The sequence below is a fragment of the Rhinatrema bivittatum genome, chromosome 6, assembly GCF_901001135.1.
Source record: "Rhinatrema bivittatum chromosome 6, aRhiBiv1.1, whole genome shotgun sequence".
NCBI classification, from domain to species: domain Eukaryota; kingdom Metazoa; phylum Chordata; class Amphibia; order Gymnophiona; family Rhinatrematidae; genus Rhinatrema; species Rhinatrema bivittatum.
The window spans coordinates 165684887-165711050 of record NC_042620.1 but is presented as its reverse complement, the minus strand read 5'-3'; the positions used below and the strand labels follow the sequence as shown (position 1 = coordinate 165711050).

Below are 26164 nucleotides of genomic sequence, written 5' to 3'. Positions count from 1 at the left end.
AAAGATATAAAAATGTTATCGATAACCTACCATCCAGAAATTCTCAGGACACTTCTCCATTATTTTCCACCGATGATCCACAGCCAGGCCCTTCAGGCTTTCACTTCCCTCCAAGATCATCACCAAAATCTCCTTACAGAGACGACTCTGAGGATTCTTGGGATGAACAGCAATCTGTAATATCTTCTGAAGGATTCATGTCTGACCCGTCTCCGGATCAGAGAAAAAAGTCACCTCCAGAGGATCTATCATTTTCCTCATTCATTCAGGACATGGCTGACTCCATTCCATTTAAACTCAAAGCAGAAGAAGATACCAAGAAACAAACTCTTGAAGTTTTACAGTTTGTTGACCTGCCTAAACAAGTGCTGGCCGTGCCAATCCATGAAGTTCTCTTGGATCTCCAACACCGCATTTGGGAACATCCATCTTCTATCCCTGCAGTGAATAAGCGTGTGGACACAACTTATATAGTGCAGCCAGCTCCAGGCTACCAAAAACAACAGTTACCACACCAGTCTGTTGTAGTGGAGTCTGCACAGAAAAAGTCCAGACGTGTGTGCCCACGCTCATCGACTCCACCTGGTAAGGACCATAGGTTCCTGGACTCATTAGGCAGAAAAGTATATCAGAGTTCCATCTTAAACACCAAAATTTCTGCTTACCAGCTATACATCACACAATATCAGAGGAACCTATGGAAACAAATGGAAGAATTTGTTGCCTCTTTACCCACACAATTCCAGGAACCAGCACAGGCTGTAATCAACAAAGGCCTAGAAGCTGGGAAACATGAGGTGAGGGCAGTCTACGACAACTTTGAGACTGCTTCCAGAGCAGCAGCAGCTGGAATTGCTGCCCGTAGATGGGCATGGCTCAAGGCCTCTGACCTCAGGCCTGAGGTTCAAGAAAAACTTGTGGATCTGCCCTGTATTGGTGACAATCTGTTTGGGGAAAGGGTTCAGAAAGCAGTACAACAGCTTAAGGACCATATAGAGACTCTACGTCAACTGTCTCAAACCCCACAAGAACCCGCTACACAGTCTTCTTGTCGCCCTCCCCGACGAGAACCCAGACGTTCTTACTACAGGCCACGGAGATACTACCCCCAAACTTCTAGGGGTAGGTCGACCAGACCACAACAACGGTCCCAAGCCAGGCAGCCTAGGCCTACTCGTCCACAACCTCCTGCACAGACAGGCCCTGCGGCGGGTTTTTGAAATACAAGCCAGAGAACAAACCCAACCTCTAAATCCCAGGCCAAACCTGCCGGTGGGCGGAAGAGTATCCTACTTTCACACACACTGGCAAAACATAACATTAGACCAATGGGTACTCTCCATAGTCTCTCGAGGCTACAAGCTAAATTTCCTCTCAGTTCCTCCAGAATTTTCACCAACTTCCTGCCCACAACAAAATTCTCAACTACATCAATTACAAATAGAATTATCCACCCTTCTGAGAGCCAGGGCCATAACCAGTGCCCCGGACACAGCAGGGCAGAGGATTCTATTCACGTTATTTCTCATTCCAAAGAAAACCGGAGGCCTACGTCCCATCCTAGACCTCAGAAATCTCAACAAGTTTCTGAAAAAAGAAAAGTTCAGGATGGTTTCTCTAGGCACCATGCTTCCACTTTTGCAAACAGGAGACTGGCTTTGTTCTCTGGACCTTCAAGACACTTATGCTCACATTCTAATATTCCCTCCTCACTGCAAGTATCTGCGTTTCATGGTGGGTCATCAACATTTCCAGTACAGAGTACTGCCATTCGGACTTGCCTCTGCTCCCAGAGTATTCATAAAATGCCTAGTAGTAATAGCAGCACATTTACGCAAGCAAAGTGTGTATGTCTTTCCATATCTAGATGACTGGCTCATCAGAAGTCACTCTCAAGAGGGAGCTCTCACCTCTCTGTCGAACCATTTCCCTACTTCACTCCATGGGTTTTCTCATCAATTATCAAAAATCCCACCTAACTCCATCTCACCTACTTGAATTTATCGGTGCAGACTTGGACACTATCCTATCCAGAGCCTTTCTACCCAAGGATCGAGCAGAGACATTATCCCTGTTGGCAAACTCGATTTGTAGTGGCAGATCGACTCAGTCGTCAGTTCCAACCACACGAGTGGTCCCTGGATCCCGCAGTAGCGACCAGGATATTCCGACGTTGGGGACAACCGACAATAGACCTCTTTGCATCACATTTGAATCACAAAGTGGACAACTTCTGTTCTCTACACAAATAGAAGAACCAGCCAGCCAAGGACGCCTTTGCTCGCCCTTGGAACTCAGGTCTACTATACGTGTATCCTCCAATACCGCTCATAACCAAAACTCTAGTGAAGCTACAACAGGACAAGGGGACCATGATCCTCATAGCCCCGTACTGGCCTCGAACAAGTATGGTTTCCCACACTTCTAGACCTTTCAGTCAGGGATTCCATTCGCCTGGAAATAGCTCCCACTCTCATAACTCAGGATCAGGGTTGGTTGCACCATCCCAACCTTCAATCCCTATCCCCGACAGCATGGATGTTGAAAGCTTGATCTTACAACCACTCAATCTTTCAACCAATGTATCTCAAGTGCTTATAGCTTCATGTAAACCTTCCACACGAAAGAACTATTCTTCGAAATGGAGAAGGTTCACTTTCTGGTGCAGGCAAAAGAATATTGATCCTTTTGCTTGCCCCATTACTTCTCTACTAGACTATTTATATCATCTTTCAGAATCTGGTCTCTAGACTTCATCTGTAAGAGTACATTTAAGTGCAATCTCAGCTTATCGTAACAAAATAAGAGATGCACCAGTCTCCACACAACCTCTCGTCAGTAGGTTTATGAGAGGTTTAACTCAACTTAAACCACCAATTCGGCCACCAGTCACAGAATGGGACCTGAAGTTGGTACTAACAAGACTCTTGCGTTCTCCTTTCAAATCCATAGATTCCTGTGATCTTAAATTTCTCACATGGAAGACTATCTTCTTCATCGCCATTACATCAGCTAGAAGGGTTAGTGAGTTACAAGCACTTGTAACATACGCACCCTGCACAAAATTCCTACATGACAGAGTAGTTCTCCGTCCACATCCAAAATTCCTTCCCAAGGTAATTACGGAATTCCACTTGAACCAGTCCATAGTTTTACCCACATTCTTCCCAAGGCCTCATTCTCACTGAGGAGAACAGGCTTTACATACCTTGGACTGTAAACGTGCTCTATCCTTTTATTTAAACTGCACTGCAGTCCACAGGAAATCCAATCAACTTTTTGCTTCTTATGATCCAAACAAACCAGGGAAAGCAGTGGGTAAACATACTCTATCCAATTGGCTAGCAGATTGCATACAGTTTTGCTATGAAAAAAGCAGGCCTTCCTCTCCAACGGCGAGTAAAGGCACACTCAGTAAGAGCAATGTCAACTTCAGTAGCACACTATCGTTCAGTGCCAATCATTGACATATGTAAAGCAGCAACATTGAGTTCTCTTCACACCTTTGCAGCTCATTACTGTTTGGACAAACAAGGACGACAAGATTCAGCCTATGGACAATCTGTCTTAAAGAACTTGTTTCCAGTTTAAACCCAACTCCTTCTACAACCAAACTGCTGTGATCTTCGGCTGACTCATTTCAACAACAATACTTCACTGTTGCCTCAATACAAAATGACTCAGCCTCTAGCTTGCTAATCACCCATATGTGAGGACTAGCATCCTGCTTGTCCTGGGATAAAGCAAAATTGCTTACCTTGTAATAGGTGTTATCCCAGGACAGCAGGATGTAGTCCTCACAAAACCCACCCACCACCCCGTGGAGTTGGGTCTCAGATTTTTTCTTAATTTATTTTTAGCTAAAACTTATTGCTACATATGAGACTGGAGTGAGACCCTTGTGGCAGAGAATATCATGGCATGCTGGGCATGCTCAGTAGCCTCAGGCTGCCAGTCAAAAGTTTCTAGAAACTTTGACAGAAGTTTTTTCCCGCGATAGGGCTCCGTCAGTGACGTCACCCATATGTGAGGACTACATCCTGCTGTCCTGGGATAACACCTATTACAAGGTAAGCAATTTTGCTTTCCATCCATACCATCTCCGGAAAAATTTACCGGTGGGCCAAGTTTTGCGTCTCCGACATCTATGTGGCACAGAATAAGAATTAGTCAGTCAAGCTGACAATTTACAACGGAGGTTGTTACTTTGCGGATATCCTTACAAGTTTATTAAGGCTGCATATAAACGTGCATATCACACTGAAAGACAATGGCTACTTTTGGAAAAAACGTCTGAAAATGAAGAAATTCCTTTGGTATGTACCTTAGCATTTTCTGATAAAGCCGCTTCAATAGCAGCACTCATTCGTCATCATTGGACAGTTTTAAAAGCACATAAGAGCCTTTGCAGAAGTACCAATTATCACCTACAGCCATTGTAAAAATATAGGCGATGAAGTGACACATTTATTTTTAAGTCCCATACCGGACCAACCCATACATAGTACACAAGGTCATTGGCCATGCCAGCATTGCTCTTTCTGTAACCAAGCCATTGTTGGCTCTTAATGGAGTGCTCCTCAAAACGAGTGATTTATTTAATTGTTTCCCCGTGCAAACTGTACTACATTGGTAGAACTAAACGCTCTATCCATGTCAGATTGACAGAACATCGTGGTTGCATCACTACAGGCAAAGTATTAGGACCGATGGTTACACACTGATTGGAGAAACAACTTGCTTTCCAAGATTTACATTGGCATATAATGGAACAGGTTCCAATGAATCCACGAGGAGGTGACCCCAACAGTCTTTTAAATCTGAGAGAGCAACAATGGATCTTTCATTTGAATACGGTAGTCCCGCTTGGTTTAAATTGTGCAATTGAGTGGAATTCCTTACTTTAAGTAGGCGACTCCTTGGGTCATGTGTCTAATGACGTATGTAACTTTTTCACTATATAACAGAGATCCGGGGAATACCGGAAGTAGAACTCTAAAAAAAATACCATGATACTGCCCTGATTGTAAGTAGTACCGCTGGTTGCTCTAAAAAGCAAGTATTTTACTTTAGGTGTAAATTCTTTTCAAAAGATATCTAAGAAGCATTTTTGTTTCCTTTGATGTAGCGTATTAGCCCTTGACAAAGGATTTTGCTGTTCGAAACATGGCCCCGTGTCGGGTGTTGGTAATCTTACCTTGGAAATATTTGGGCATGGATTGATTTCTACGAGTTTAAGATAAGTGCAATAATGCATGTGCAATAAGAAAAGTGCAATGATATAATATCAGCATATACATTTTAAATGGTGTTGGACTTTCATTTATAGCAAAATTATAAAAGCTTAAAAAAAAGGTTCCTTTGACCAATGATTATATATAAGGCAGAGTACGGAAGTCACAAGTACTATACGATGATGCCTATTCTGAAGGTCAACATTCAATAATTATTGCGTTTAGTTGATTAGCCAAGATTGTTTGGGTACAGGAAGATGTCAGCGTGAACAAGGCCATGGAACACAGGCAGCATTGGCGTTCAACCACACAAAAGCAAGCCGGCAGAGAACTCTGTGCTGCGAGGGAATGCCAGCCATGAATGGTGGCATCGGGAGCTGAACGGCACCTCTGGCTGTAAAGACCAGCAGCAACTCAAGGCATGAGCAGCAACTGGAGGGGGAGAGGCCGCGCTGGGTGGAGAGTGAGACCGCTCGTGAAAACCATTCGCTCGCGTGATTCACAACACATTTCCATTCACACTAATCACAAGAAGTATCTATATTTCACTATAGCTGAAGACTATAGTAAGTACTCCCCTACCAAGTGCCTACTGTGATAACTTTCCATGTTAGGAAAAAAAATGTATAGTTTTTCCCGGTTTAGACAACTGGCTATTATCAAGCAGGTCCTGTCAAGAAGCAAACCTCACCACTTTTTGACAAACTTTGCACACCTTTCCATAGGGTTTATGGTCAACTTCCAGAAATCCAACTTGATCCTAACTCATCAATTTCAGTTCATAGGGACCTATTTAATCACAGTCAAGGAGAATGCCTTTTTCTATTCGAAAGAATATCCACCATAAATCGCATAGTGTGCACTTCAAACATTTGACTGTAGGAATCGGCCCAAGTTTTCATGGAAATATTGGCCACGTGGTGGAAATTGTGCATGTTGCTCTCTTCACATGAGTACATATGAAACAAGCTCAATGGCACTTGAAATGTCTATCAAACCAACATTCACAGCCAAAACTCTTCTTCATTCATTGAAATGGTGAACCCTACGTTTAAAACATTTTGTGCTCGGTATTTTCATGCACCACAGATTCAGCAAATACTTAACAATGAAATCTTCCATTCAAGGCAAGGAGGCACATCTCAACTCGGTTTGTTCTCAAGGAACTTGGACCATATGGGAGCAAACTCTTCCCATCAACCTGTTGGATTAAAGAACAATAATTAAAGCTCTACAAGTCTTTGGGCTATGGTTGAAAGAAACAATAGTTCACATCTAAATGGACATTCAAGTAGCTATGTTCATCTTAAACTAGGAGGAGCAGAGTCCCTAAAACTTTGTAAGGCTGCATGCAAGATATAGGATGGGCATGCCCATGACAGGTTTTCCTACATCACACTATAAGTAGTCAATATTATGCAGACGATGTTCTGACATACATAAAGCCAAATGTAACTGCAATATATTCTAAATCATTAATACTCAGAATGGAAATTAAAGAATAATATTTAAACATGCTTTAGATGGACCATCATACCACCCTCTGCAAGTGTTGGGACCACTTTTATTGGTTGCCCAATTTCTTTGCGTTAGGGTCTTCTTTAATCATTGGTCCAATTTACCCACTCAAGAACAAATTTTTATTAATTTAAAATTTTTTTTAAATTTAAGATAAAATTGAGATACTTCCCCCGTTTAGGCACAGCCCGACACTGTCCCGGGGGCGTGACAGTGGCCCCTGGACCAGCCCCCGGACCGGAACATGGAGCGCGGCAGCCGGCCTGGCGCGCGCAAAGTTATGCCTGCTTCAAGCAGGCATAACTTTCGAGATAGAGGTGGGAGGGAGGTTTAGCTAGGGCCGGGGGGGGGGGGGGTGAGTTAGGTAGGGGATGGGAGGGGAAGGTGGGGGGTGGGCGAAGGAAAGTTCCCTCCGAGGCCGCTCCGATTTCGGAGCGGCCTCGGAGGGAACTGAGGCAGGCTGCGCGGCTCGGCGCGCGCAGGCTGCCGATTTTGGGCAGCCTTGCGCGCACCAACCCCGGATTTTAATGGATACGCGTGGCTACGCGCATATCTATTGAAATCCCGCGTACTCTTGTTCGCGCCTGGTGCGCGAACAAAAGTATGCGTGTGCGCAGATTTATAAAATCTGCCCCACCGTGTATGGCATCACATCTCAAATGTTGGAAGCGATACATAGACGATATTTTGTACTATGGCATGGGTCTATATCTACGCTGTTAGTTTCATCAGTGGCTTAATGCACTAAATCCACATCTTAAATTTACTATCAATTATCATCAACATTAGATTGCATTTTTAGACATTCTCATTACTAAACAGTATGACACTTTGAATACCAGTATTTATCGCAAACCTAACAGGCCAGATCTTAAAAAATACATGCGGGTGTAGATTTGTTCGCACAACCTTGCATGAACAAATCTACGCCCGATTTTATAACATGCGCGCGCTGCTGCGCGCATGTTATAAAATCCAGGGGCGGCGCATGCAAGGGGGTGCACACTTGTGCACCTTGAGTGCACAGAGCCCCAGGGGAGGCCCGATGGCTTTCCCCGTTCCCTCCAAGGCCGCTCCGAAATCGGAGCGGCCTTGGAGGAAACTTTTTTTTGGTCCCCCCCACCTTTCCCTCCCTTCCCCTATCTAACCCACCCCCAGCCCTACCTAAATCCCCCCCACCTTATTTCGTTGAGTTGAGTTACGCCTGCCTCTGGCAGGAGTAACTTGCGCGTACCGGCTCGCCATCCCCTGGCACAGGCCGCTGTGCAGGAGGATTCTGGCCTGCCCCCAGCCCGCCCCCGAACCACCGCCACGATCCTGGACCGCCACCACACCCCCCTGCCACGCCCCCGGACCACCCACTTTTTAAAGCCCCTTGACATATGCATGTCCCGGGGCTTGCGCGCGCTGCTGAGCCTCTGCAATTTGAACTATTAGCATCAGAGGATCTCAGATTTTTCTTGGAAGGTATTATTTCTAGTGGTGGTGACCTCAGCACCCAGAATATGTGAATTCAAGACTTAGTATTTCAACCTCCCAATACTCACATTTTTAAGAATAGGATAGTAATAAGAAGTCTTCTAAAGTTTTTGTCTAATGTGGTTTTTCAGGTTCACTTAAACCAGTCCATAGTTCTACCAGCATTTTTCCCAAAACCTCATGCCAACAAGGGAGAGCAAGCCCTTCATACATGGAATAGTAGAACAGCTTTATTATTCTACTTAGAAAGATCTCTAAACCTGTCAGAAAATCTCAATTATTTTTTTTCAGTCTATTACAGCAAGGTAGTCATGAAACAGATGCAGTCCAGCTGCATTTCTGACTGTATCTCTTGATGCTATGCTAATGCTGGCAAACAGGTTCATAGCAAAGTTAAGATACATCAAAGTGAGCTGCTTTCACTTCATTAGCACATCTTTGCTCTGCTTCTATTCAAGATATTTGCAAAGCAACCACTTGGTTCTTGGTCTATGTATTTGTCTCAAAAATGAATCTTGCTGAGATAGCAGCTTTGGCCAGATAGTATTTAATAATTTAATTAAAAGCTTCATCCTTTTCTACAGGTTGCAGTTTCTTCATGCCTATTTACTATATTGCAGCCCTCAGCCTGGGAATCCCCAATTATGTGGCTGAATTCTGTCCTGCTTGTCCATGGAGAAAGCAAAGTTGCTTACCTGTAACAGGTGTTTTCAGTAGACAGCAGGACAATTCAGCCACATAATTGCACCCTTCTCCTCTCAGTTGAAACTTAGCTTGCGGAAATGACAGAGGGGATTTGTGCTATGGTGGCTAGTTAGGAACACCCATGTATACTCAGAAAAAATTCTAGTTCTTTCTGAGCAGTGAGAGGGCACATCCCACATCAGGTCCATCAAGTGACCTCACCACTTGTATAGCTGAAATGTCCTGCTACAGATAAGCAACTTTTCCATATAACAGCATATGGAAAGTAACAGGATGTATTAAAAAATACATGAGTAACACTGCAGTCTATTTTAGAAAGGAAACCATGCACCTTGCATACCTAGTAAGACTATTAGAGCTTTGAGAGATGGTCCATTTGATGCTGTCCGATGACAACATCCCAATGTCATGACTAAATCATCCTGCTGTCCACGAAGAACTGGTAAACAAACTTGCTTTCCTTGTAATATCTTTCTTTCAGGAAAAATATCTAGTCATCATAGTGGATAGTATATTGACATTGTCGGCTCAGTGTTCTGCAGCAGTCAAAAAAGCAAACAGAATGTTAAGAATTATTAGGAAGGGAATAGTGAATAAAGCGGAAAATGTCATAATGCCTCTGTATCGCTCCATGGTGAGATTGCATCTTGAGTAATGAGTACAATTCTGGTCACCACATCACAAAAAAGATATAGTTGCACTGGAGAAGGTACAGAGTAGGGTGACCAAAATGATAAAGGGGATGGAACCGTTCCCCTATGAGGAAAGGCTAAAGAGATTAGGGCTGTTCAGCTTGGAGAAGAGATGCCTGAGGGGGATATGATGGAGGTCTTTAAAATCATGAGAGGTCTAGAATGGGTAGATATGAATCGGTTATTTACTCTTTCGGATAATAAAATAACTTGGGGGCACTCCATGAAGTTAGCAAGTAGCAAATTTAAAACTAATCGGAGAAAGTTCTTTGTCACTCAACGCACAATTAAGCTCTAGAATTTATTGCCAGAGGACGTGGTTAGGGCAGTTAGTGTAGATGGGTTTAAAAAAGGTTTGGGTAAATTCTTGGAGGAGAAGTCATTATCTGCAATTAATCAAGTTGACTTGGGGAATAGCACTGCTAATACTGGCATAAGTAGCATAGGATCTACCTAGTGTTTGGGTACTTGACAGGTACTTGTAGCCTGGATTGGCCACTGTTGGAAACAGGATCCTGGGCTTGATGGACCCTTGGTTTGACCCAATATGGCAATTCTTATGTTCTTATGTTCATTTTTTCTTATGTAGGCTTCTTTGGAAAGCAGTACAGTAATTTATTTTGAAATATAATAAATAAACAAACTACTGCAAAGCTAACAATATTACATTTATAAACTGCTGCTCTAACAATTACAGCAGTGTACAACAATAAATTAGTTAAAATAATATAAAATAGCTACATACAAGAAAATATTAAAGGGTCAATTTGAAAAGGAATGCGCGGTGCGTTCATGTGCACGCCGGTGCTCACGTTATAAAGTCTGGTGGCTACGCACACATGCACGCCGGATTTTAAAATCACGTGCATGTGCAGGCGCCACGGGGGGGTGTGTGTGTGTGTGTGTGTGTGTGTGAATATCTTTGCAATTTATATGTGGGGACGTGAGTAGGGCTTCCCCAGTTCCCTCTCAGGCCACTCCAATTAAGGAGCAGACTGGGAGGGAACTTCCCTATACCCCATCTAACCTTCCTACCTTTTCCCCTCTCCTCTCCTCCCCAACCCCTACCCCCTACCATGTGTTTCTCCTTTTCCTGAATTGACTATATGCAATGAATTTCCTTCAATAACGTGTTCCAGTGCCTAGGGTCTACACACAATTCCTGTTCACTAGTTTTCTTCAGTCTAGCCATTGAAGGCTTGATTTTCTAAGTGCTTTATATGCATAAAACACTGTTTTATGTACATAAATCATATTTAAAAATCAACTGGGGAGTTGTATGTGTGAAACCTTCTTTCGCATGTAATTTTACCTGTATGTGCAAGAGTTGTTCTGCAGGGGCAGAGTTGTGGTGGGGAAAGAATTTATGTGCATATTTTAAATTTGTTTAAGTATGCTTGTAAATGTACATGCAGAAAGTTACACCTTCTCCATGCAGGGTGTAACTTTCTGTGCGTATGTTCACGTACGTACCGTGACAACCAAAAATTTTCAAAGTGGACTTGCACACAAGTCCATTTTAAATATTCAGATCAGATTAAAGACTGTCGGCCAGATTTTAAAAACTACGCGCGGGTGTAGATTTGTGCGCGCAACCCGGCGCACACAAATCTACGCCCAATTTTATAACATGTGTGCGCAGCCGCGCGCGCATGTTATAAAATCCAGGCTCGGTGCGCGCAAGGGGGTGCACAATTGTGCAACTTGCTCGCGATAACCTACGCAGCCTCGGAGGGAACTTTCCTTCCGCCCCCCCCCCCCACCTTCCCCTACCTAACCTGCCCCCCAGCCCTACCTAAACCCCCCCCCCTTACCTTTAATTTTTAAGTTAGGTTGCGCGAGTCGGTGACGGCCGGCCCTCGATCCCGGGCACAGCGGCAAATGGCCGCTGTGCTTGGAGGCTCCGGCTCCGCCCCGCCCACTTCCTGCCCCCTTTTTCAAGCCCTGGGACATACGCGCGTCGCCGAGCCTATGCAAAATAAGCTCGGCGCGCGCAGGAGGATTTTAAAAGGTTTACGCGCGTAACCCTTTTAAAATCCGCCCCTTTGGGTACAAAGTACTTACATGGGCAATTAGAAAATTACTCTCTGAAAGGGATGAAATATACAGCTTGTGATTTGTTAACAGACTGTTTCTGTACAAGTCAATCTTTATTCTTTCCCATTCATTTTACTTGCTTCCATCTATATATTATTATCATACTTATTAGGAATGCAGTTGCAGCTATTTACTAAACCATCTTTACCTAGCTCTATTAAATCTATTGGTGCCAGAGAATATTTTCCAGTCAGTTGAGGCATACCCATTGATTGGCCTCTAGGTTTTTTAATAAACAGCACTATACGTAAGGGGGGGAGTACGGGTTACTGTAAAAGCAAAAGCTATGTATAGTGCCCCAATTAAAATATTAATTATAGTATTTATATTGTAGGTATGAAATGATACAAAAGGGCTTATTCTCAGCTGAAGATATTGAATTTGTTCCTGATGTTTACACGCACAATCAGCTTCTGGATGTTGAGATCAAAAGCTTAAGGAAAGAACTGGAACAATATAAAGACGCTGCCAGGTATTCTCTCTCAATTTTAAAACATTCTCCCACTTTTGCAGTAGACATTCAAGATGCTAAAGCGTACACAGTTTTTATGGTAGTTATATATCTGGCTATAAATTGTGTGACTATAATCTGAATTAGCCAGCATAATGTAAGCATGCATAAAAATCCATTAGGGGTAGATTTTCAAAGGGTTACGCGCGTAACCCCCGAAAACCTACCCCAAACCCCTCCTGCATGCGCCGAGCCTATCTTGCATAGGCTGCTGGTACGCGCAAAGCCCCGGGACGCGCGTAAGTCCCGGGGCTTTCCTGGGGGGACGTGTCGTGGCCAGCGCGTCATCAGGGGCGTGTCGGAGGGGCATGTCAGGGGCGTGTCGCGGCTGGTGCATCATTGGGAGCATTCCGGGGGCGTGGCCGTGGCCTCCGGACCAGCCCTCGGACTGGACCATGGCGCGCTGGCGGCCGGCCCGGCGCATGCAAGTTACGCCTGCCTCGGGCAGGTGTAACTTTTGCAATAAAGGTAGGGGTGGGTTTAGATAAGGCTGGGGGGGGGGTGGGTTAGGTAGAGGAAGGGAGGGGAAGGTGCAGGGGGGGTGGAAGGAAAGTTACCTCCGAGGCGCTCCGATTTCGGAGCGGCCTCGGTGGGAACGGAGGGAGGCTGTGCGGCTCGGCGCGCGCAGGCTGCCAATTTTGGGCCTGGTGCGCGAACAAAAGTATGCGCGCGCATAGTTTTATAGAATCTGCCCCTTAATGTATAGTTTGCCCCCTTGATAAAGTAGCATATTTGATTTAGCAGATGACAAATTTATAAATAACATAAAATTTGACCATTTTGAGAAATTACCTTTGCATTTTCACTAAGAATTGTGCCAATTTATGTTGACATGCCAAGTATAGTGGGTTTTATTTTCCTAGTGATATACTTGTTTGGACAATCACAAATTACAGAATCATCCATGGTGCAGGGCCTGAAATGTTAATTTCATCTGTATTATATTCAAAAAATGTACACTTGATCTTGTTCACCAAGATGAGAGTATTAGTCACGGAGGGGGTGGAGGCACAGTGGAGATGGGAATTCAGTCAGTGTGCTCTGGTACATATGAAAGTATTTCAAATTGCTTTGTAAGTACTGGATGCACATTGCTTGCAGCTAAACTTCAACAACAAAAAAAGATGAAAGAAACAGGAAGAGATTCATCTTGTTAGTACAACGTCTCTGCATGTAAGACATGCTAGTGCCAAAAGTGACAGTTTCGGACATACATAAAATATTATATAAGGCCTTCCTTTTTTCTTAGTTTTTTCTTCCATTATTACTCCTTTTCCTTCTCCAAGCCACCTCCTTACTTTCTACAGCTTGCCTGATGTACCTCTTTTACATGTGTGCTGTTTTCCTCTTCTCTACATTAGGCGTGTCGGGGGGCATGTCGGGGGCGTGTCGCACAGTGAGTGAATGAGATTCTCCTCCTCACCTTTGCTCCCTGTCTCTCTCTTCTGCTTTGCTCTGTTTCCACCTTCTCTCCATTGCTCTTGTTTATTGATTACTCACATTTTGCTTGTTCTTCTTCTTTCTTCCTTACTCCTGGTTCTGTTTCTTTCCCTTTATCATCCCTTGTATGTTCTCTGACCTTATGTATTCTCAGTAATTTTTTGAAGACAAGCAGTTCACAGTAGTCACCTGTATGGGTAATGTCATCTGATGGTGTCAGTATATCTATATATTAAAGTTTTCATGAACTTTCTAGGAATTGTACTCCAGAAATGCATGATAGTTCTTGTACGTTGTCACAGACTCAGATCTCACCTCCAATATATATTGAGAGTGGCTCTGTGCAATCTTAGGACTTCTCTTCAGGAGTTGATCTCATTAACTTAATTATAGAACTGAGGCATAATGTGTGACTGTGGGACCATGGGAACTACCTTGCATGCTTGGAGTGATCTCCAATCATTTTCTAGAAGACTCTTCAAAATGTATCCATGTTGACATTATCGGATAACAGCACCCATATGTATGACTGGTGAACTATTGTCTTCAGGGATCTCCTGTTATAGATAAGAAACTTCTTTCTTCCCCCCATTGCTCTCTGTCTTTCACCTTCCCTTTTCTCTGTATCTCCATCCCTCAGCACATACTCTCTCTCTCCCCCTTTGCTCTCTCCCTCTTCCCTAGTTTTACTTTTCTAACCCACCTTTTGCTCTATTTCTCCCTTTGTTGTCTCACCCTTTGCTCTTTCTTTCCACCTCTTCTTTCTCATTCTCTTCTCCTTTGCTGTGTCTGTCTTCTCTCTCCTGGCTCCCCCTGCCATCCTTCATTGTCTCATGTTCTCACTCTTATCTCCCTCAATCTTTGCTCCTCTCATTTCTTTGCTTTCTCTTTTCTTTCCCCCTTGCACTCCCTCTTTCTTTTATTTTGTCTTTGCATTCTTTCCTTTTCCTACTTTTTCTCTTTTACTCTTTGATCTCCCTTGTCACCACCCCTTGCTTTCTCTTATCCTTTTATACTTTCTTCCCTCTTTGCTCTCTATATTCTTCCATCATGTTAGTTTCTTTTGCACTCTCTCTTTTTCTGTTCACTTCTTTGTCATTCACTCCTCCCCTCTTGATTTCTCTCCTTCTCTCTCGATCTTTCTCCTCCTGTGCCCCCTTTGCTTGTTCTCTCTTACATAATCTTGTTAGCATGGCACTGCTATACTGATGTGGCACAAGTGGACCACAGAGACTGGTTAGCAGGAAGCACTTTTCTCAAACACTGTTGCTGTGTCCTCTACCTATATTATAGCAGAAAGATTAAAATGTTAAAAATTCTAATGGTAAAGAAAGTATTTATATGGCAGGCTTGTCTGACAGGATGCAATGGTAGTCGACCTGACCTTGCCCCATCACGTGATAGGAGCATTTTCTGGGAATTGGACATAGGCTATGGGGACTTGGCAATTGGGTAACTACTAGTGGGGGGTGTTAGATTGGTGTGGGGAAAGGGAGTATGAGTGTTAGATTGGTGTTAGATTGGGGGTGTTAGATTGGTGTGGGGAAAGGGAGTATGAGTAAGTATGATGAATTTATGGACTCAACAATCTAATTCATCATATTTTATTGTATCTATTTTGCAGCGTTAATATGTCAATATTTCTACGTCAAATAGTTAAACTGTATATATAATATTTATTTATTACTATGTTAAACTATAATATTTATTTATCATTATGTTAATTTGACATCCAGTTATATTGTTCCATCTGTTCTACGGTTCTATGTAAAGCCACTCTCTCTGTTGGGCAGTTTATCGTTTTATGTAAACCGGATTGATTTGTAATCCCTACAAGAACTTCGGTATAAAAAAATTAAAAATAAAATAAAATAAATAAGGGTTCTAAAATGTGGGAGGGAGGTTCTGGAAGCCAAATTTAGGCTCTTAGGTAGAAAGCTTAAATCCAGAACCTCCAGGGTAGCATTCTCTGAAATGCTCCCTGTTCCACGCGCAGGTCACTAGAGGCAGGCAGAGCTCCGGAGTCTTAATGCGTGGATGAGACGATGGTGCAAGGAAGAGGGATTCAGTTTTGTTAGGAACGGGGGAACCTTTTGGGGAAGGGGGAGTCTCTTCCGAAGGGATGGTTTCCACCTTAACCAGGGTGGAACCAGACTGCTGACACTAACCTTTAAAAAGGAGCTAGAGCAGCTTTTAAACTAGAACAAAGGGGAAAGCCGACAGTTGCTCAGCAGCGCATGGTTCGGAGAAAGGTATCTTTAAAGGATACTAATGATGCATTAGAATTAGGGCATCCCAACAGTGAGGTTCCAATAATTAGAAAAGTAGCCCAAGTGCCTGTAACTAAAAACTCACCTGAGCTAAAAAATTCTAACTTATCCCTATCAATTAAAAAGCAGAATGAAAATACAAACAAAAAACAAACTTTGAAATGTTTGTATGCTAATGCCAGAAGTCTAAGAAGTAAGATGGGAGAATTAGAATGTATAGCATTGAATGATGACATAGACTTAATTGGCATCTCAGAGACATGGTGGAAAGAGGATAACCAATGGGACAGTGCTATACCGGGGTACAAATTATATCGCAATGACAGAGAGGACCACTCAGGAGGAGGTGTGGCGCTTTATGTCCGGGATGGCTTAGAGCCCAACAGGATAAACATCCTGCATGAGACTTAATACTAGGGATGTGAATCGATTTTTGACGATTTAAAATATCGTCCGATATATTTTAAAAAGTCAAAAATCGTTAGAGGCGATATACACTAGGAATTCCCCCGATTTATCGTCAAAAATCGTAAATCAGGGGGAGGGGAAGGGGGAGGGCGGGAAAACCGGCACACTAAAACAACCCTAAAACCCACCCAGACCCTTTAAAATAAATCCCCCACCCTCCCGAACCCCCCCCCCAAATGTCTTAAATTACCTGGGGTCCAGTGGGGGGGTCCCGCTGTGATCTTCCACTCTCGGGCCATGGGTGCGTTAATAGAAATGGCACCAGCGCTACCTTTGCCCTGTCATATGACAGGGCAAAGGTAGCGCCGGCGCCATTTTGGTTCCTGTCCCCCGACGGGGGTCCGGAAGCGACCTCCTGCACTCGAATCGTATTTGCCGTATTGCAAAATGGCGCCGACCATACGGCCATACGGCCAGCGCTATTTTGCAATATGGCAATATGGCCATACGGCCGGCGCCATTTTGTATTAAAATGGCGCCGGCCGTATGGCCATATTGCCATATTGCAAAATAGCGCTGGCCGTATGGCCGTATGGTCGGCGCCATTTTGCAATACGGCAAATACGATTCGAGTGCAGGAGGTCGCTTCCGGACCCCCGCTGGACTTTTGGCAAGTCTTGTGGGGGTCAGGAGGCCCCCCCAAGCTGGCCAAAAGTCCTTGGGGGTCCAGCGGGGGTCCGGGAGCGATCTCCTGCGCTCGTGACGTCGGGGGACAGGAACCAAAATGGCGCCATTTCTATTAACGCACCTGTGGCCCGAGAGTGGAAGATCACAGCGGGACCCCCCCACTGGACCCCAGGTAATTTAAGACATTTGGGGGGGGGTTCGGGAGGGTGGGGGATTTATTTTAAAGGGTCTGGGTGGGTTTTGGCGCTCTAACATACCTCATTGTTTTCCTAATGGAAGCGCTAGAGTGTCTGGATTTGAAGTAAATTATGACAAAACAGCTGCCTTAAACATTAATTTAGGTAAATATTCTCTGGCCTTAACGCAAGCTAATTTCCCATTCAGGTGAGCAAAGCATCCCTAATGTGCCTAGGAATACTAACTCTAGAGAAATAGTAATGGAAGCTAACTTCCTGGGATTGATATGTGCATTGGATCGCAATTTGGAGTTGTGACCCTGCTATATAGTGTGCCGGTTTTCCCGCCCTGCCCCGATTTACGATTTACACGATTTAAAAAAAAAACAAAACCGCGACAATCCGATTCCCTCCCCCCCCAGCCAAAATCGATCATTAAGATGATCGATCACACGATTCACATCTCTACTTAATACAAAATTGAATCTTTATGGGTAGAAATCCCTTGTGTGTCGGGGAAGACTATAGTGATAGGGGTATACTACTGTCCACCTGGTCAAGATGGTGAGATGGACAGTGAAATGCTAAGAGAAATTAGGGACGCTAACCAAATTGGTAGTGCAGTAATAATGGGAGACTTCAATTACCACACAAGACACTGGTGCAGGATAAATGTTAAATCACCATTCTGTGGTATACTTTAATAGATCCAAAATCAGAGGATAACAATGTTTATACTGGCAACTCCATGAATGCAAATTCAAGCATGTAAAGAGGTCCCCCGACACGGACCCGTGTTTCGCTAGGCTGCGTCGGGGGGGACCAAGGGTACAGTCGAATCTAGAGTGTAAAAAACAGATTTAAATAAGAATAGTGAAGACAGTGGCTACATAGTAAAACCGTATCAAACATGTACATACCTCTAAACAAATACCCGGAGCGCGCAGGCTCTCACAGGTGTGAGCCATTTAAACATGGAAAAGGGCGCGAACGCGGCAGCTCTCGCGAGAGCTGTCAAAGATAGCAGGTGTCAGCGGATCCGTCCCGACATAACCCCATGACAACCTAATAAAAGAGGTTCCATTCAATTTCTCTGTTGAGACCCTAAGGTACCACTGTATTTAGTGTAAAGATCCATCTCTGCTCCCGGCGCCCTAGGATCACTGGGAAGTCGCCACCCCGGGGGGGGGGGGGGGCGTGCGACCACCTCAATGACCGTAAAGCTGAGGTCAGAGATGGAGTGGCCGCATTCAATCCAATGAGAAACCAAGGGCTCATCTGCTCTATGTAGGCGAATATTCGAACAATGTTCTATCATACGGGTTTTTAACATCCATGTGGTTTTGCCTACATAGAGTAGAGGACAGGGGCACTTAACAATATAAACTACGCCTTTAGTCAGACAGTCAGAGGCCGAACGAAATTTGAATAGCCGTCCAGTGGTGGGATGTGTAAAACCAACCATTTGTTCAGTGTGGCTGCACATAGTGCAGTGCCCACACGGGTCGTGTATACCCTGACTGTCAGGCAGTGCAACATGTGGGGACGAGTGCACTAGTCTATCCCGTAAATTCTTACCGCGCTTATAAGTAAAGCGAAGTGAACTGTGTAAAAGGTCTGACAGCGCTAGAGACGACCAGTGACGTCTAATCATTGAAGCGATAGCACTCCCCATGATCGAGAACGGAAGTATGCAGTTATTGGACTCATCTTCTGAGCTGGACCCTGGGATGAATAACCACTCGCGGTTGGTATATAGAGCCCTTTTGTACGCCCTCTTGATCACCGTACGCGGGTAACCACGCTCCAAAAATCGGTTAAACATCATGCGAGCTTGTGTCAAAAATTCCGGACGGGTGGAGCACAAGCGGCGAAGCTGCAAGAATTGTCCCGTGGGGATGTTGTCTCGTAATGCCCGGGGATGACAGCTCTGATATTGTAGGAGTGTGTTGCGATCAGTGTCCTTACGGTACAGAGTGGTTACAAAACCACTCGTACCTGCTGTAATCATGATATCCAAAAAGGCTATGGACCGGGGATGGATACAAAAGTTGAATTGGATGTGTGGACTTAAAGAATTTAGCCAATCCAAAAAGCAGAAAAACTGTACATCGGGTGCCCTTCCAGATTATTAGGACATCATCTATATATCGGCGCCAGATGTAAATAAACCTAAACCAGTCTGAAGGGTAGATGTATTGGCTTTCAAACTGGTCCATAAAAAGGTAGGCCAAACTGGGGGCCATGGTGGCCCCCATGGCCGTCCCTTTAATCTGCTGAAAAAATGAATTCTGAAACTGAAAAAAGTTATTAGTGAGAGCCAGTTCAGATCACCTAACTAAAAACGGAGTAGACACCCGATGGGGGCGTGGCCGTTTCTCCAAGGTATTACAGATTACCTGAAGGGCCTCATGCTTACCTCATGCTTACCTCATGCTTACCATTCTGTCTGAGCTGGCCCCTCCGCCTGAACCTTTTTTCATGGTCACACTAGATGTGATCTCCTTATACTCGAATATTCCGCAGCATGAGGCCCTTCAGGTAATCTTTAATACCTTGGAGAAACGGCCACGCCCCCATCGGGTGTCTACTCTGTTTTTAGTTAGGTTATCTGAACTGGCTCTCACTAATAACTTTTTTCAGTTTCAGAATTCATTTTTTCAGCAGATTAAAGGGACGGCCATGGGGGCCACCATGGCCCTCAGTTTGGCCTGCCTTTTTATGGACCAGTTTGAAAGCCAATGCATCTACCCTTCAGACTGGTTTAGGTTTATTTACATCTGGCGCCGATATATAGATGATGTCCTAATAATCTGGAAGGGCACCGATGTACAGTTTTTCTGCTTTTTGGATTGGCTAAATTCTTTAAGTCCACACATCCAATTCAACTTTTGTATCCATCCCCGGTCCATAGCTTTTTTGGATATCATGATTACAGCAGGTACGAGTGGTTTTGTAACCACTCTGTACCGTAAGGACACTGATCGCAACACACTCCTACAATATCAGAGCTGTCATCCCCGGGCATTACGAGACAACATCCCCACGGGACAATTCTTGCGGCTTCGCCGCTTGTGCTCCACCTGTCCGGAATTTTTGACACAAGCTCGCATGATGTTTAACCGATTTTTGGAGTGTGGTTACCCGTGTACGGTGATCAAGAGGGCGTACAAAAGGGCTCTATATACCAACCGCGAGTGGTTATTCATCCCAGGGTCCAGCTCAGAAGATGAGTCCAATAACTGCATACTTCCGTTCTCGATCATGGGGAGTACTATCGCTTCAATGATTAGACGTCACTGGTCGTCTCTAGCGCTGTCAGACCTTTTACACAGTTCACTTCGCTTTACTTATAAGCGCGGTAAGAATTTACGGGATAGACTAGTGCACTCGTCCCCACATGTTGCACTGCCTGACAGTCAGGGTATACACGGCCCGTGTGGGCACTGCACTATGTGCAGCCACACTGAACAAATGGTTGGTTTTACACATCCCACCACTGGACGGCTATTCAAATTTCGTTCGGCCTCTGACTGTCTGACTAAAGGCGTAGTTTATATTGTTAAGTGCCCCTGTCCTCTACTCTATGTAGGCAAAACCACACGGATGTTAAAAACCCGTATGATAGAACATTGTTCGAATATTCGCCTACATAGAGCAGATGAGCCCTTGGTTTCTCATTGGATTGAATGCGGCCACTCCATCTCTGACCTCAGCTTTACGGTCATTGAGGTGGTCGCACGCCCCCCCCGGGGTGGCGACTTCCCAGTGATCCTAGGGCGCCGGGAGCAGAGATGGATCTTTACACTAAATACAGTGGTACCTCAGGGTCTCAACAGAGAAATTGAATGGAACCTCTTTTATTAGGTTGTCATGGGGTTATGTCGGGACGGATCCGCTGACACCTGCTATCTTTGACAGCTCTCGCGAGAGCTGCTGCGTTCGCGCCCTTTTCCATGTTTAAATGGCTCACACCTGTGAGAGCCTGCGTGCTCCGGGTATTTGTTTAGAGGTATGTACATGTTTGATACGGTTTTACTATGTAGCCACTGTCTTCACTATTCCTATTTAAATCTGTTTTTTACACTCTAGATTTGACTGTACCCTTGGTCCCCCCTGACGCAGCCTAGCGAAACACGGGTCCGTGTCGGGGGACCTCTTTACATGCTTGAATTTGCATTCATGGAGTTGCCAGTATAAACATTGTTATCCTCTGATTTTGGATCTATTAAAGTATACCACAGAATGGTGATTTAACATTTATCCTGCACCAGTGTCTTGTGTGACTTGCTTATGTGCAAGGTTGTTGCTTCTTTTGCATCTAGACTTCAATTACCCCAATATTGACTGGGTAAATGTATCATCGGGTCACGCTAGAGAGATAACGTTCCTGGATGGAATAAATGATAGCTTTATGGAGCAATTGGTTCAGAAACCGATGAGAGAGGGAGCAATTTTAGATCTAATTCTCGGTGGAGCACAGGACTTGGTGAGAGAGGTAACGGTGGTGGGGCCGCTTGGCAATAGTGATCATAATATGATCAAATTTGATTTAATGACTGGAAGAGGAACAGTGTGCAAATCCAAGGCTCTCGTGCTAAACTTTCAAAAGGGAAACTTTGATAAAATGAGAAAAATTGTTAGAAAAAAACTGAAAGGAGCAGCTACAAAAGTAAAAAATGTCCAAGAGGCGTGGTCATTGTTAAAAAATACCATTCTAGAAGCACAGTCCAGATGTATTCCATACATTAAGAAAGGTGGAAAGAAGGCAAAACGATTACTGGCATGGTTAAAAGGGGAGGTGAAAGAAGCTATTTTAGCCAAAAGATCTTCATTCAAAAATTGGAAGAAGGATCCAACAGAAGAAAATAGGATAAAGCATAAACATTGGCAAGTTAAATGTAAGACATTGATAAGACAGGCTAAGAGAGAATTTGAAAAGAAGTTGGCTGTAGAGGCAAAAACTCACAGTAAAAACTTTTTTAAATATATCCGAAGCAGAAAGCCTGTGAGGGAGTCAGTTGGACGGTTAGATGATCGAGGGGTTAAAGGGGCACTTAGAGAAGATAAGGCCATCGCGGAAAGATTAAATTATTTCTTTGCTTCGGTGTTTACTGAAGAGGATGTTGGGGAGGTACCCGTAATGGAGAAGGTTTTCATGGGTAATGATTCAGATGGACTGAATCAAATCACAGTGAACCTAGAAGATGTGGTAGGCCTGATTGACAAACTGAAGAGTAGTAAATCACCCGGACCAGATGGTATACACCCCAGAGTTCTGAAGGAACTAAAAAATGAAATTTCAGACCTATTAGTAAAATTTTGTAACTTATCATTTAAACAATCCATTGTACCTGAAGACTGGAGGATAGCTAATGTAACCCCCATATTTAAAAAGGGCTCCAGGGGCGATCCGGGAAACTACAGACCGGTTAGCCTGACTTCAGTGCCAGGAAAAATAGTGGAAAGTGTTCTAAACATCAAAATCACAGAACATATAGAAAGACATGGTTTAATGGAACAAAGTCAGCATGGCTTTACCCAGGGCAAGTCTTGCCTCACAAATCTGCTTCACTTTTTTGAAGGAGTTAATAAACATGTGGATAAAGGTGAACCGGTAGATATAGTATACTTGGATTTTCAGAAGGCGTTTGGCAAAGTTCCTCATGAGAGGCTTCTAGGAAAAGTAAAAAGTCATGGGATAGGTGGCGATGTCCTTTCGTGGATTGCAAACTGGCTAAAAGACAGGAAACAGAGAGAAGGATTAAATGGACAATTTTCTCAGTGGAAGGGAGTGGACAGTGGAGTGCCTCAGGGATCTGTATTGGGACCCTTTCTTTTCAATATATTTATAAATGATCTGGAAAGAAATACGACGAGTGAGATAATCAAATTTGCAGATGACACAAAATTGTTCAGAGTAGTTAAATCACAAGCAGATTGTGATAAATTGCAGGAAGATCTTGTGAGACTGGAAAATCGGGCATCCAAATCGCAGATGAAATTTAATGTGGATAAGTGCAAGGTGATGCATATAGGGAAAAATAACCCGTGCTATAATTATACAATGTTGGGTTCCATATTAGGTGCTACAACTCAAGAAAGAGATCTAGGTGTCAGTGGATAACACATTGAAATCGTTGGTTCAGTGTGCTGCGGCAGTCAAAAAAGCAAACAGAATGTTGGGAATTATTAGAAAGGGAATGGTGAATAAAACGGAAAATGTCATAATGCCTCTGTATCGCTCCATGGTGAGACCGCACCTTGAATACTGTGTACAATTCTGGTCTCCTCATCTCAAAAAAGATATAATTGCGATGGAGAAGGTACAGAGAAGGGCTACCAAAATTATAAGGGGAATGGAACAACTCCCCTATGAGGAAATACTAAAGAGGTTAGGACTTTTCAGCTTGGAGAAGAGACGACTGAGGGGGGATATGATAGAGGTGTTTAAAATCATGAGAGGTCTAGAACGGGTAGATGTGAATCGGTTACTTACTTTTTCGGATAGTAGAAAGACTAGGGGGCACTCCATGAAGTTAGCATGGGGCACATTTAAAACTAATCGGAGAAAGTTCTTTTTTACTCAACGCACAATTAAACTCTGGAATTTGTTGCCAGAGGATGTGGTTAGTGCAGTTAGTATAGCTGTGTTTAAAAAAGGATTGGATAGGTTCTTGGAGGAGAAGTCCATTACTTGCTATTAAGTTAACCTAGAGAATAGCCACTGCCATTAGCAATGGTAACATGGAATAGACTTAGTTTTTGGGTACTTGCCAGGTTCTTGTGGCCTGGATTGGCCATTGTTGGAAGCAGGATGCTGGGCTTGATGGACCCTTTGTCTGAACCAGTATGGCATTTTCTTATGTTCTTATGTTCTTAGATGGTGGAAGAGAAGGGGTCTGAAGTGTGGGGGAAAGATTCAGAGGTTTGTAAGAATGACCTGGAGAACTGGAGAGAAGAGAAAGGCAACAGAAAAGGAATTGTGTACTATGGATGGATGTGACAGCAAAGTGATAGGTCTGTGAAGGGGGTGAGTGAGGGTGACAATGGGGCTGGAGAAGTAGTGAAAGAGGGGGTAATAGGAGGTGTGCAGGCAAAAAGTTTTCGTTGAGTATGCGATCCGTATTCGTGGGGGGGTCAATTCCGTTTCATGCGGAAGTATGGAGAATTCAATAAGTTGTCGATCTGTAAATACGTTACTACTAAATTAACTACAACCCCCCCACCCTCCTGACCCTACAAGACTTACCAAAACTCCCTGGTGATCCAGCGGTGGGGTCCGGGAACTCACTCACACCCTCGGTGCTAGTTTCATCGTGGCGCCGATAGCCTTTGTCACAGGGGCTACCGGTGCCATTGGTCAGCTCCTGTCACATGGCCATCGGCGCCATCTTGTGCTCCTACCATGTGACAGGTGCTGACCAATGGCACCGGTAGGCCCTGTGACATAGTATGGGCAAAGGCTATCGGTGCCATTTTGAGTCCTGGCCTGGCGTCGGATGGCAGGTCACTCCGGGACCCCCGTTGGACCCACAGGGACTTTTGGCCAGCTTGGGGGGGCCTCCTGACCCCCACAAGACTTGCCAAAATTCCAGTGGGGGTCTGGGAGCGACCTCCTTTTACACCGGCCGCCCGATCCCAATACTCAAAATCGCCGTCCCGCCAATACTCAAAATGGCGCCGATCGCCTTTGCCCTCAGTTTGACGGCGATCGGCGCCATTTTGAGTATTGGCGGGACGGCGATTTTGAGTCTCAAAATGGCGCTGATCGCCGTCATAGTGAGGGTATAGGCGATCGGCACCATTTTGAGTATTGGGATCGGGTGGCCGGCGTGAAAGGAGGTTGCTCCTGGACCCCCGCTGGACTTTTGACAAGTCTTGGGGGGGTCAGGAGGCCCCCCAAGCTGGCCAAAAGTCCCTATGGGTCCAACGGGGGTCCCGGAGCGACCTGCCGTCCGACGCCAGGCCAGGACTCAAAATGGCGCCGATAGCCTTTGCCCATACTATGTCACAGGGGTTACTGGTGCCATTGGTCACCCCCTGTCACACGGTAGGAGCACAAGATGGCGCCGATGGCCATGTTACAGGGGCTGACCAATGGCACCGGTAGCTCCTGTGATAAAGGCTATCGGCGCCATGATGAAACTAGCACCGAGGGTCTGAGTGAGTTCCCGGACCCCACCGCTGGACCACCAGGGAGTTTTGGTGAGTCTTGGTGAATACGTGGGGAGTCGCGATGCGTTTCGCCTCCCCACGTATTTAACAGATAGCAAAAAATAAGTTGCGGATTTCAAATACGTGGAAAACGGATGCACATCCCTAATAGGAGGCTGCGTATGGGGTAAGGGAAAGAAGAATGGGCTAGAGGTGAGGGAGGGAATGAGTGATTGGGAAAGAGCAGGGGCTGGTATCGGGATGGGAGGCACAGAAGGTAGCAGAGGATAGAATGAGTACAAAGGGTAGTGGAATTAGGGTATTAGAGAACGGGTGAAAGACAAAGGGAACATGATACTAGAGAAGGAGTAAGAGATGAAGGAATGGGGGCTGGAGGGAGGGGATAATTGAGAGGTGAAAAGAGGGACTGAGGGGGGAAAGGGTGAAATTTAACTATGAAGAAAGAGGAAAAGATGAAAGGAAGGGTTCAATGTCTGAGAGAGATGTTGGGAAGGAAGGGAAGAAGACAGGAGACAAGAAGATATGGAAAGTGGAATGTAGAAGACTGAAGAGAGAGTCCAGGACAAATCAATTCACAAAAATAAAATGCCTAGACAATAAAGACAAAAAATATTTTATTTTTAGTTTTTAGAGAGTGGAATATGGGTCGATTTGTATTCTCTGTGTGTGACTAAGGTGAGGGGTTCTGCTAGCGTGTAGTGCCTGGCTTGTTTTGTTTTTCCAATATGATGTAAAATAGTTAATGTTTGCACTGCTGTCCCGTCCCAGG

The 26164-nt window shown here is 44.6% G+C and overlaps 1 protein-coding gene across 1 annotated transcript in view; it reads left to right on the top strand.

Annotated features, from left to right (window-relative positions):
* SPAG16 (sperm associated antigen 16) overlaps window positions 1-26164 on the top strand; it is a 1286809-nt gene that overhangs the window by 89246 nt on the left and 1171399 nt on the right. Inside the window, exon 5 of the mRNA XM_029606125.1 lies at window positions 12060-12197. Within this exon, the coding sequence (XP_029461985.1) occupies window positions 12060-12197 (138 nt within the window). The remainder of the gene's footprint in view (window positions 1-12059; window positions 12198-26164) is intronic.